A 13,213-nucleotide genomic window follows, 5' to 3' on the forward strand; every position below is an offset into this window, starting at 1 on the left:
TAAACAGATGTTGTGGACATGCTCTAAGCTGCTTTCTCCTTGTATATACACAACCATCACATTATGCTCCTCTGACAAAGTTATTCTTGATGGCTAGTCCCCAAGCTGCTCCATAATGAAACTACAGTAGTTAAACCCATTGAGGTTACTCAGTCTGGGCCCAATCCTGTATTTTGAAAGAACAACCTTGGATACTGAATACTTTCGCATAAGCCAGGAAGATAAGCCTTGTGCCAACATCCAAAAAGAGAACAGAGAAAGAGAAAAGAAAGCCTTTTGAAAGGAAGGCAGGTCAAGTCCTGTTTATCACTCATCAGCAGCAATGACCAATCACAAAGCAAAATGATGTTTCATTCGACACAATCATGTTAAAATCTAAAATGTTTGCATAATTTCACAAGCTCCAATGATCAACATTTTATTGGGTCCATACAAAGGAAACCAGTTCAGATTAAGTAAACTACATTATTTAAACTAAAAATGAATAATAGATATGCATAGAGTTTCCACTAGCTAATAGCTAGAAGGCATTGGCAAGCAGTACTCTCAAAGGGCCTCTACTGTAATTTTAAGACAACCAAGCAAAACAAACAACAGCTATACTGTCAAAAGTTTAATACAGGTTTTTATAGCTGTATTTTTTACCATCTGTAGCTCATGTCAAAGGAAACAAATAATACAAAAAGTAGCTAAAAACAAAAATAATCATCTGGCACTATTGTGTACGATTGGTTTCACTGCCTCCTACAGTTGGGCTGGATATCATATTTTCACTATATTATCTTGCTGAACAACATGCCAATTTTTTACATGCTCAAAATTTAAACTAAGTATTTTTAATATGTTAAATAAAACATTCAAGCTTTATACTACAGAAATTATGACAAAGGTTAGATACAAAAGTGATAAAGATAGAATGGCTAGAGGAAGAAAGTTAAACTGCTTTATACTACAGAAATTATGACCAGCAGTATCCTGGCCAGCAGAATTATTAAACAAATTACCATATATACTCAAGTATAAGCCTACTTTTTTAACCACCAAAATTGTGCTGAAAAAGCCGCCCTCGGCTTATACTTGAGTGAGGCTTGAGTGAGGCGGAGAAAGGTTTGGAGAAGAGAAGCGCTGCGCTGCGACTCTCTGAACCCCCGTCCTATGCCTGCTCTGTGCGAGGCGGCGGGGAGAGAGAAGCGGCGAGGAAGGGATCTCCCCCCACCCCACCGCCGACAGCTGGGAAAGGCATAGGATGGTATTTATTTTTATTTTTGAAATTTACCAGTAGCTGCTGCGTTTCCCACCCTCAGCTTATACTCAATAAGTTTTCCCAGTTTTTGAGGTAAAATTAGGTGCCTCAGCTTATATTCGGGTCGCCTTATACTCGAGTATATATGGGTAATTTGATTTCTTATTTCAATTCCTAGCTTAAATCAACCTGCAACCTTTAACTTAAAAGTATCAGTACCACTCCTTGTCTTTCAGCATTTTGGCTGGGATAGCTCAGTCAGTAGAAGAGAAGTCTCTTAATCTCATGGTCGTGAGTTCAAGCCCCATGTTGGACAAAAGATTCCCGCCTTGGACTAGATGACCCTCCTGGTTCCTTCTAAATTTAAGATTCTATGATCCTTACAAAGCCAGAGTGCACTTTCTAGGGAGATTTTTCAACATGTACTTATGAAGCCGCCACACCCCCAGCAATTGAGAAATACTGGTAGTTCTCTTTGCAAGTTTTCCCAGTTACAGGTTGGTCTGCCATAGTCGAAACAAAATGATTTTGAAACAAAATGATTCTCTTTGTGGAGTCATCTCCATAAATTCATAGACATGGAAACCTCAAGCAGAGTATGTGCTAAACCTGAATATGAATCATGGGGCTTGATGGATGGCTCAGGCTTGTCCCTGCATCTCAGCCTTCATTGCTCATTTTATGCAATCCCAGTCATTGTTATCTCACTTTATGTTATTGGGCTCTCTGGGTATTCATATACAGCATTTTTCTCAGTGAAACTCCTAGGTACAGCCAGCTAATGACCAAGGTGAACATACTTTACAGTCATGTTAATATAGTCGAAAGGAATAAAAACAGTATAAAGGAAGAGACAAAGGATCTTATTCTTTTATGCATTTTAAGTTAGGGTACTGTAGTTCCATAAAACCCCACCCTTCTCAAACCAAACAAAGACAAAACTTCTACATAAAACTGATGCTTAAAATAGAAAGTACATAAAATCCAAACAACACCTCAGATTTTAACACTGGCCTTTCAGAGTATATGAAAAACTTAAAGAGAGAGTCCTGGGGCACATTCAAGTTTAACAAACTGATTGGGACATGAGAGCTCGCTCCCTTCATCAGATTCCTGAGCTGGCAGATCTATAAAGAAAGAAAAGTGTCGCCAGGGCAGGGGGGCCAAAGGCCATGAAATCTGTGACATTTCGACTCTTAAGCAGAAATGTACACAAAGCAAGTCCGCTGAGCGCTCACAACACAACAGCACTTGTGAAGGGCCATCGCTTTGCCGCCAGAGGCTTCCTACACCTGGACGAAGCTCCGAGGGCCACGGAAAGGGAGCAGGGGGGCCACGCGGATCCCAGGAGAACTTTCCGCCGGAGCGCCGCCGACTCACCCGAAGCCACGGCGAGAGCAGGGCGGTCGCGCGCAGAGGAGAGCCGGACCCGGACCCGGACCCGCCGCCTCCTCCTCCTCCTCCTCCTCCCCTCACCGGCATCTCCGCGGTCGCCGCGAGGCCAACTGGCTCCGGGGGAGAAGCAGCGCTTCGCCCGGCACTGGCGGATCCCCCTCGGAAGCGACGAGACTTCCCCGCCGGCCGGACTCCGCCCACGTCCCGCCCCCGACGCGGCTCCGCCTCCCCGAGAGCCAAGCGGGGCTCCTCCCTCCGCGCTCACCCCCCCCCGGCATCTCGCCTGGCGGGGAAGGAAGGCCAGCCAAGTGTCGCAAAGCCCCGGGAAGCCGCGCCCAACACCTCCCGGGCAAGCGGCGGCGGCGGCGGCGGCGCAGGAAAAACAAGTGGGCCCGAGGCGAAGGGGATTCTGGAAAGGAGAAAAGGCGACTTAAGGGCAGCAAGCCTAAATGTCGGCGGGCTCGCACGGGCCAAGTTGTTTTTCCTCGTTCAGACTTGACATCATCTAAATCCACCAGAAACTCTTGCATATATCTTGTTTCGCGAGCCTTCATCCTGAAGAAGCAAAACAATGGCCATTGTAACTGCATTTGTATGGTCTCCCTTATGCAATAGATATACACTGCCAGAGCAATGCATATACACTGAACGATTGCAATGCAATAACTAAGACAACAAAGTGGTCTTTTTTAGCACCAATCCAATGCATGCCCTACATATTTTCCTCCTAAAACCAATGTGAAATTACTTTCAGAACAGGAAATCAGTATTTCCTTTCAGAACGGGAAAGCCGATTATCAAGAAGGAAGTGTGTGAAAATACACACACAAATATACACTTAATATAAAGTTCACCCACACATACAAGTTCAGCCACACTACATACTAAAAAGGCCTTATCCCTTTTACCTGTCAACCTATTATATCTTCTACAAAGGCCAGAGAGCAGGGCCTCAGTGGCCAATTGTAGAAGATGGGCAGCCTCGCCTGGCATGGGGCACACCATTTCTATTCCCAGAATTAGAGACAATAGTTGCTCCCACTTAACTGGGAATGCAGTACAGTAATTTAATTGTGTTGCAAGGTCAAGATCCCATCCTGCATTCTCCAGGGTCCCGGTCCCATTTCCCTGCTGAGTCAGCACCGAAAGAGCCTTTGCCTCCTCCTCCTCCTCCTCCTCCTCCTCCTCCTCCTCCTCCTCCTCCTCCTCCTCCTCCAGTGGCTGCAGCCACAGATCTCAGTGCTGTTGCCTCTCAGCAGAGGCACAGGTGGTTCTGGTTCTGGTTCTGGTTTCTGGCTTATCCCTACTATGCCACTGCCTTCTTTCCCAATGGCCTAAGGTCAGGAAAGGAAGGAACTAAAGGATAAGAGGAAGGGCTGGCTGACAAGTAGTAGCGGAGTTAGGGATGTTCTCTTGAGTCATCTCTCCTAAGAAACTGGACAATGAAGCAATCAAACTCGAGAGATAGTATGGCTTCATAGCTAATGAGGTTTCTTAGGAGAGATAACTCAAAACAACTATTTTCCATTACTTGTCAACCCATCCAGGGGCGTCTTAGCCACAGAGGCTAGTGGTGCGGGGAACCACGGCGCCACATACTGGAGGGTGCCACGGAAGAGGCGGAGGCTGGATGCGGTGCCTCCCTGCATCAGCCCACCGCCCTCGCCCGCCTCCGCCATGCCGCGCGGTGCCCAGAGCCTCCATCCCACTGGAGGAGCGCCAAGGCGCACTGCAGCGCATGCGCGCTTCGCCAGACCCTTGCAGCGTGCGAGGGCTGCCAGGAGGCGGCCAGCCACCGAGGGCGAGCACCAGAGCTGCCACCTCTTCCTTGCTGCCAGAAGCCCGCGTCTGTCCTCAGTGCAGCAGCAGCGCCAAGGAAGGGAAGCATGGCGCGGGCTCCTCCTGGGCAGTGCGCGAGGGCTGACAGGAGGCGGCTGGCCGCTGAGGGGAAGCCCTGGAGCTGCCGCCTCTTCCTCGCTGCCAGGCACCCGCGCATGTCCTCAGCACAGCAGCAGCCCCGAGGAAGGAAAGCATGGTGCAGGCTCTTCCTGGGCGCTGCCCGTGGCAGAAGGAACCCAGCACGCCTCAGCCCCACTAGTGAGGGGGATCCATTTCACAGGATCCATTGGACATTTTTTGCTTTTTCTCGCTTTTCCAAAAGGGCTTTTTTGCCTGTCCAGAACAAACACAAGGCAGAAATTCAGCAGGTGCAAAGACAGAGAGAAAGGATGCTGGACTAGGTGGGTCACTGGCTAACAACAGGGCTTTTCTGATATTCTGATGGAACCTCCAGATCTAGGGACAGTCTATCCCGCCAGCCAAAAGGTCGACAACTCTGGGAAAGGGGGGGCAGAGGGATCTTTGCACCATGGCGCCGGATATGCTTAAGATGGCCCTGAACCCATCCTCTTATGCCATAGTCCTTTCCTTCTCTCCCTCGGGTCATTCCACATCAAATCAACGCAAAAAAAAAGGGTTTCGTCACCCACCATCTCAGATTTTGATGAAACTTGGTGTACCCCCCTCCCTTGTGGTTGAAAGAACCCCCCTTAATTTTTTCCCCTCTATCTCAAACAGTTTTAATTTTATAGCACTTCAAAGTTTTGTGAAATCTGCGTTGCCTGTCCCTCTTGAGACCCTCGGAACATGTACATTTTACATGTATAACATAATATCATATCTGAAGAAGTGTGCATGCATACAGAAGCTCATACCAAGACCAAGCTTAGTTGGTCTCTAAGGTGCTACTGGACAATTTTTTATTTTTAAAATATATTTCTAACATAATATAGGTTATTAAAAGTTTTTCCCGAAAGTGCATACAGTACTATTATGTTTATTTTAATGTTGAACAAATTTGTTTCATTATTTTTTTTCTATTACAGCTGTGTTGTTGTTGTTTAGTCGTTTAGTCGTGTCCGACTCTTCGTGACCCCATGGACCATAGCACGCCAGGCACTCCTGTCTTGCACTGCCTCCCACAGTTTGGTCAAACTCATGTTCGTAGCTTCGAGAACACTGTCCAACCATCTTGTCCTCTGACGTCCCCTTCTCCTAGTGCCCTCAATCTTTCCCAACATCAGGGTCTTTTCCAAGGATTCTTCTCTTCTCATGAGGTGGCCAAAGTATTGGAGCCTCAGCTTCACGATCTGTCCTTCCAGGGAGCACTCAGGGCTGATTTCCTAAAGAATGGATAGGTTTGATCTTCTTGCAGTCCATGGGACTCTCAAGAGTCTCCTCCAGCACCACAATTCAAAAGCATCAATTCTTCGGCGATCAGCCTTCTTTATGGTCCAGCTCTCACTTCCATACATCACTACTGGGAAAACCATAGCTTTAACTATACGGACCTTTGTCGGCAAGGTGATGTCTCTGCTTTTTAAGATGCTGTCTAGGTTTGTCATTGCTTTTCTCCCAAGAAGCAGGCGTCTTTTAATTTCGTGACTGCTGTCACCATCTGCAGTGATCAAGGAGCCCAAGAAGGTGAAATCTCTCACTGCCTCCATTTCTTCCCCTTCTATTTGCCAGGAAGTGATGGGACCAGTGGCCATGATCTTGGTTTTTTTGATGTTGAGCTTCAGACCATCTTTTGCGCTCTCCTCTTTCACCCTCATTAAAAGGTTCTTTAATTCCTCCTCACTTTCTGCCATCAAGGTTGTGTCATCTGCATATCTGAGGTTGTTGATATTTCTTCCGGCAATCTTAATTCCGGCTTGGGATTCATCTAGTCCAGCCTTTCGCATGATGAATTCTGCATATAAGTTAAATAAGCAGGGAGACAATATACAACCTTGTCGTACTCCTTTCCCAATTTTGAACCACTCAGTTGTTCCATATCCAGTTCTAACTGTAGTTTCTTGTCCCACATAGAGATTTCTCAGGAGACAGATGAGGTGATCAGGCACTCCCATTTCTTTAAGAACTTGCCATAGTTTGCTGTGGTCGACACAGTCAAAGGCTTTTGCATAGTCAATGAAGCAGAAGTAGACGTTTTTCTGGAACTCTCTAGCTTTCTCCATAATCCAGCGCATGTTTGCTATTTGGTCTCTGGTTCCTCTGCCCCTTCGAAATCCAGCTTGCACTTCTGGGAGTTCTCAGTCCACATACTGCTTAAGCCTGCCTTGTAGAATTTTAAGCATAACCTTGCTAGCGTGTGAAATGAGCGCAATTGTGCGGTAGTTGGAGCATTCTTTGGCACTGCCCTTCTTTGGAATTGGGATGTAGACTGATCTTCTCCAATCCTCTGGCCATTGCTGAGTTTTCCAAACTTGCTGGCATATTGGGTGTAGCACCTTAACAGCATCATCTTTTAAAATTTTAAATAGTTCAGCTGGAATATCATCACTTCCACTGGCCTTGTTATTAGCAGTGCTTTCTAAGGCCCATTTGACTTCACTCTCCAAGATGTCTGGCTCAAGGTCAGCAACCACGCTACCTGGGGTGTACGAGACCTCCATATCTTTCTGGTATAATTCCTCTGTGTATTCTTGCCACCTCTTCTTGATGTCTTCTGCTTCTGTTAGGTCCTTACCACTTTTGTCCTTGATTATGGTAATCTTTGTACGAAATGTTCCTTTCATGTCTCCAATTTTCTTGAACAGATCTCTGGTTTTCCCCATTCTATTGTTTTCCTCTATTTCTTTGCATTGCTCATTTAAGAAGACCATCTTGTCTCTCCTTGCTGTTTTTTGGAAATCTGCATTCAGTTTCCTGTATCTTTCCCTTTCTCCCTTGCATTTTGCTTGCCTCCTCTCCTCCGCTATTTGTAAGGCCTCGTTGGACAGCCATTTTGCTTTCTTGCATTTCCTTTTCCTTGGGATGGTTTTCGTTGCTGCCTCCTGTATAATGTTACGAGCCTCCATCCATAGTTCTTCAGGCACTCTGTCCACCAAATCTAAATCCTTAAACCTGTTCCTCACTTCCACTGTGTATTCATAAGGGATTTGATTCAGATTGTATCTTACTGGCCCAGTGGTTTTTCCTACTTTCTTCAGTTTAAGCTGGAATTTTGCTATAAGAAGCTGATGATCTGAGTTACAGTCAGCTCCAGGTCTTGTTTTTGCTGACTGTATAGAGCTTCTCCATCTTTGGCTGCAGAGAATATAATCAATCTGATTTCGATGCTGCCCATTTGGTGATATCCATGTGTAGAGTCGTCTCTTGTGTTGTTGGAAGAGAGTGTTTGTGATGACCAGCTTGTTCTCTTGACAGAACTCTATTAGCCTTTGCCCTGCTTCATTTTGAACTCCCAGGCCAAACTTGCCAGTTGTTCCTTTTATCTCTTGATTCCCTACTTTAGCATTCCAATCCCCTGTAATGAGAAGAACATCCTTCTTTGGTGTCATTTCTAGAAGGTGTTGTAGGTCTTCATAGAATTGGTCAATTTCACTTTCTTCAGCTCCGGTAGTTGGTGCATAAACTTGGATTACTGTGATGTTAAAAGGTCTGCCTTGGATTCGTATCGAGATCATTCTGTCATTTTTGAGATTGCATCCCATTACAGCTTTTGCCACTCTTTTGTTGACTATGAGGGCCACTCCATTTCTACTACGGGATTCTTGCCCACAGTAGTAGATATGATAGTCACCCGAACTGAATTCGCCCATTCCCTTCCATTTTAGTTCACTGATGCCCAGGATGTCAATATTTATTCTTGTCATCTCATTTTTGACCACATCCAGCTTACCTCCATTCATGGTTCTTACATTCCAGGTTCCTATGCAATATTTTTCTTTACAGCATCGGACTTTCCTTTCGCTTCCAGGCATATCCACAACTGAGCGTCCTTTCGGCTTTGGCCCAGCCACTTCATCAGCTCTGAATCTACTTGTACTTGTCCTCCGCTCTTCCTCAGTAGCATGTTGGACGCCTTCCGACCTGAGGGGCTCATCTTCCAGCGTCATAACATTTATATGCCTGTTGTCTTTGTCCATGGAGTTTTCTTGGCAGGGATACTGGAGTGGCTTGCCAGTTCCTTCTCCAGGTGGATCACGTTTAGTCAAAACTCTCCACTATGACCTGTCCATCTTGGGTGGCCCTGCATGGCATAGCTCATAGCTTCTCTGAGTTATTCAAGCCCCTTCGCCACGACAAGGCATTGATCCATGAAGGGGATTACAGCTGTGGATTGTAGCAAAGTTGTATACAGTAGCCATTTCCCCCCACGATGTCCAAAATACATAATTTTTTTGTTACAGGGAATTTAAAACCCATAAATTTCATTCTTTTCTGAGAAAGAGCATGTCTTTGAGATAATTTTAAACATCAAAAACTTTGAGTTCCATCATACCCACACGCTGAAAATTGAGGTTTTATAAACCTAGGTTTTCCACCCAAAAAAGTACATTTATTTATTTTTAAAGGCATTTATAAACTTTTGATTGTTGGTATATTTTTTCCTGAAATCCTCTTCCTCTTATTGAGCTTTGTGTAAAATTTCAAAGAGATCTGATCATTGGTTATGGGGGGGGGGAATGTACATGTGCCGAGGGTCTCAAGAGGGACAGACATCTCAGATTTCATGAAACTTTGAAGTGCTATAAAATTAAAACTGTCCGAGAAAGAGGGGGGAAATTTAAGGGGGGTTCTTTCAACCATAAGGGAAGGGTGTACACCAAGTTTCATCAAAATCTGAGACAGTGGGTGACATGACCGTGTTGACACGCCGTGGAATGACCCCCTGACCTCAATGGTGTCTCCGAGTATCTTCTGTGAAATGGGTATTTTGTGGTGTCCACAACAGTTTAAGTTTTACTCAGAGTAGGCCCACTGAAAATGAACATGATTAAATTAGGTCCATTAATTTCAGTGGCTTTGCTCTGAGTAAAACTTAGGTGAAAACCATCCTTTGATTTCTGAACGTACCCCATGGCCCAAAAGACTGGATTCCCCTTGTAGAATGTGGGGCCAAATGCATAAACAAAACACAACCTAATACTAGTTGATAATGAATAGTTATTATTGTGGTTAAATCTGTGTTTACAATGAGGCAACACTGGAAGGAAGGGTGACAACACATCCAGTCTTGCCACAACTCTACATGCCTTATTTCCATTTCAAAATCAGTGACACAGTAAATATAAATCAAATGTAAACTACTGCTTCTAAGTTACAGGTGAAGGTTCATTTAATCCACCTGTGGAAGCCTCATGCCAAGTTGGATATGTTAAAACTGCAAACAGTGATTACCAGTTTGGAGGAAGTAACTATTTGCAAGTATGATAAAGAATACCATTCGCCCAGAGCTGTCCCCTGCAGATGGTACAGCCTTAAAATCCTTGGTAGTGGGTTCAAAAATAGAATTGGCCAGACCACTGCCTTCTGCAGGTATGCCTAGCTGATGATAAGAAGACCTGCTGTGGACTGCTCCCATCTGACATCAACACAACCTCTCATCCCTGGTCAATTGCCTGCTTTGAATGCAGTCCTACCCCCTGCCCCCCACCAAAGGTGTTCCTGGACCCACCTCCATTACCAGAGGCCCAGGTGACCTCAGTGGCTATGAGTGCCTTTTACCAGCTTCAGTGAGTGAGACAGCTATGGCCGATTCTGGATCAGGTGAGCTTGTCCACAAGCTGCAATGTCCTCTCTGTGGGACTACTCTTGAGGCTGACCTAGACACTTCAGCTAGTTCAAAACACGGCAGCTTGACGGCTCACTGGGGCAGAATATCGCCACTGTATTATGCTGCTGCTGCTGAAAGAATTGCATGGGCTGCCAATTAGCTACCAGGCTAGGTTCAAGGTGCTGGTTTTGGTGTGAAAAGCCCTGCACAGCTTGGGACCAGGATACCTAAAAGATCACCTCAGTAGGACAGTGTTCTGCCCTGCGGAGCTCTAGGTTCTGTGGCCGTACCTCTCCTTCCACCCATGCCCAGGTTGGCATATTGACAAGCAGAACAGGGAGCAAAAGCAGAGATCCAGAGGAAATGTTCTTATTATTTTGGAATAGCAAGATACAAAAAGGAATGGGGAGCTGCCGGGGGGGGGGGCAATAAAGCAAAGCGTTATTCTGAAATAATGTGAAGTTTTTCAAACATTAGTAATATTATTCCCCCTGAGTCTTGCAATCCCTTGCAAGAGAGGGATGTAGCAGACCCACAATTAACGCACGTTAAGCTGTCAAATATGCATTTAATTAATATAGTGATCATTAAGAAGTCAATATATGTGTTCAACTAATACAGTAACCATTAAGGGTGACATTTTAAAATATCAACTAAGGCTTTATTACAACGCAGGTTGAAATTAAAATTAAAAAATCACCCAGCACCTGCTTCACATCTAACAAAATTTTATTCTCTATTTCAAAACTAGGCAGCAGGATACATTTGCTATGATGCATCTTATTTGAAGGAAGAGATGCAGATCCTGTTGATGAAATTACTCAAGTCTTTGAGAATGATTAACTGCAAATTCTTGTGCACTTGAAGATTAATATAGTTCAGAATGTTCTAAGCTAGGCAACAGAGGAAGAGTTTAATGTTTTGAAATTACAATTGTGAAAAATCATTTAGGTGGGACAAAAATATATTTTATTTTAAAGAACTAAATTAAAGCACAACAGTAATATTACAGACGAGAGTTCTCTCAAGAGCTGAGAGGACTACATACTGTACTCAAAGAAGAACAAAACATCCTGAAGAATGCTAGGGGGGAGAAAAATCTAATTCATACTAAAATTCATACTGATACAGTTAACAACTCATTCCATAATTGTCTGCATTGTAATGGAATAATCCCTCATTGAAAAGTACTGTATAGCTCACATGAGATATAAAATTTTACTTAACAAAGACAAAATATTCTGGATCTTCCAGGTTTTTCATTTACTCTAACTCAGTATGTTAACTACTCCACAGCTTGGCATACCAATTTGCAATGGCAAGACCTTCCTTTTCCCGGTGCTGAGTAACTTTGGGTCTCACATCCATCAACACAAACCTGAAGAGATCTTTAGCTGTAGTGTCAGTCTTGCCTCCATGAAAGGCAGAAAGCACACACAATTTTGGCTCTTTGAAAATTAAAAACCCAAAACGATGCACAAGTAACTGCCCAAACTACAATTCCTCAAAGCAGCTTACAAAATAAAACAACATTCATACCCAGAAAACACAACGAAAAGACCACAGCACCCAAGGAATTGCATGACAGACAGATCCAAAGCCTAAAAGAAAAGCTGTAGATCAAGCCTTCCTCAACCTGGTGCCCTCCAGATGTTTTAGAGTACGATGCCCATCTGCTTCAGCCAGCACAGCCACAGCTGAGGGAGGCTGTAGTCCAAAAACCTCTGGAAGACACCAGGTGGGCAAAAACGTACCGTATTGGCCTGAATATAAGACACACCTTTTTCCAAATTCCGACTGTGAAAAGTTAAAGTGAGGCTTATATTTGGAACCGAGCACTGTGCGCTTGCCTCCCATCACTACCACCACTTGGCACTACCTCCCCCAGCCAGCGCCAGCCGCCCCACCCCCCACCCCCGTCCAGGGCAGTAGTGCTGGGAGGTGGGCACACAGCGCTCGGGTCCAAATATAAACCTCACTTTAACCTTTCACAGTCGGAATTTGGGGGGGGGGAAGTGCAGCTTATATTCAGACCAATATGGTAAATCAATTTCTGCACCTTACTGAGAAGAGCATTCCACAGCTTGAAGTCAATCATTGTAGAGGCCTTGTGATGCCTCATTATCATTGCCTTAGAACTCCTCCCCATTTTCTTTTTCTTTCAGTTTATTTTAAACTGTAACTTGTAGAAATCTATAACTTTTTTATGGGCTTATGCTTTATAAGCAAACAGAAGAACACTGAAATTCCCTAAGTAGGTCTATAAACGCAAAGCTCCTCTAATTTTGCATTCAACAGAAGACCACTGGGCATTTCCCTCCAGGAACTCTTCCCTGGGATCTCCTGCATGGTGCAAGGTTTGGGAGGCATATAGGGAGAGCAGCCCCCAAACACATTTATTTGTAAATGCCAAATCAGAACCACACCTTAGACCAGGGAACCTGTGGCCCTACAGATGTTGTTGGACTACAACTCCCCTCATCCCTGATCATTGGTCATGTTGGCTGTGGCTGATAGAAGCCGGAGCCCAAGAACATCTGGAAGGCAGCAGGCTCCCCGCTGCCACCTTCCAAGGGCAAAGGGAGCTCAGAGGAAGGGTAGGCAGGAGCAAGCTATTCCCATCATTTCAAACCATGGTTTGGTGTGGCATCTGAATAGCCTCTGATACTAATTCCAGGTTTCCAATATTAAGCAGAGTTTGAAATCAAGGTTTAAACCTTTGTTTAGAGGGCATGTTGCTGACCTTAACCATGGTACATATCACTGGAGATGTAATGCTAAACCATGGTTAAGGCTTGCAAGAGTAGGGAGGAGCAACACATTTCCCCAATTCTGGCTTCCAGATTGTAAAGCCTGCTTTACAGCAAATCAGCATTACATCTCTAATCTGGAGAGTGACACACTTCAGTTCAAACCAAAAGCACTGGAAGAACCAAAATCTATCTCAATGGTTTGTTGTTTTTGTTTTGCTTGATCTGCACAGCTGATTTGCTGTGTTTCTTCTTCAAGGC

The 13,213-nt window shown here is 44.8% G+C and overlaps 1 protein-coding gene across 3 annotated transcripts in view; it reads right to left on the reverse strand.

Annotated features, from left to right (window-relative positions):
* The window catches only part of TJP2 (tight junction protein 2), an 84,522-nt gene that overhangs the window by 43,434 nt on the left and 27,875 nt on the right, over positions 1-13,213 (reverse strand). For 2 of the 3 annotated variants that reach the window (XM_060280044.1, XM_060280043.1), the window contains exon 1: positions 2,624-2,799. The exons of the other annotated variant lie outside the window; for it this stretch is intronic. In XM_060280044.1, coding sequence (XP_060136027.1) covers positions 2,624-2,725 — 102 coding nt within the window. In that variant the 5' untranslated portion in view covers positions 2,726-2,799. Of the gene's footprint in view, positions 1-2,623; positions 2,800-13,213 lie in introns of those variants that run through there. 3 annotated transcript variants of the gene reach the window in all.

Source organism: Zootoca vivipara, chromosome 11 (assembly GCF_963506605.1).
Source record: "Zootoca vivipara chromosome 11, rZooViv1.1, whole genome shotgun sequence".
Taxonomy (NCBI): Eukaryota; Metazoa; Chordata; class Lepidosauria; order Squamata; family Lacertidae; genus Zootoca; species Zootoca vivipara.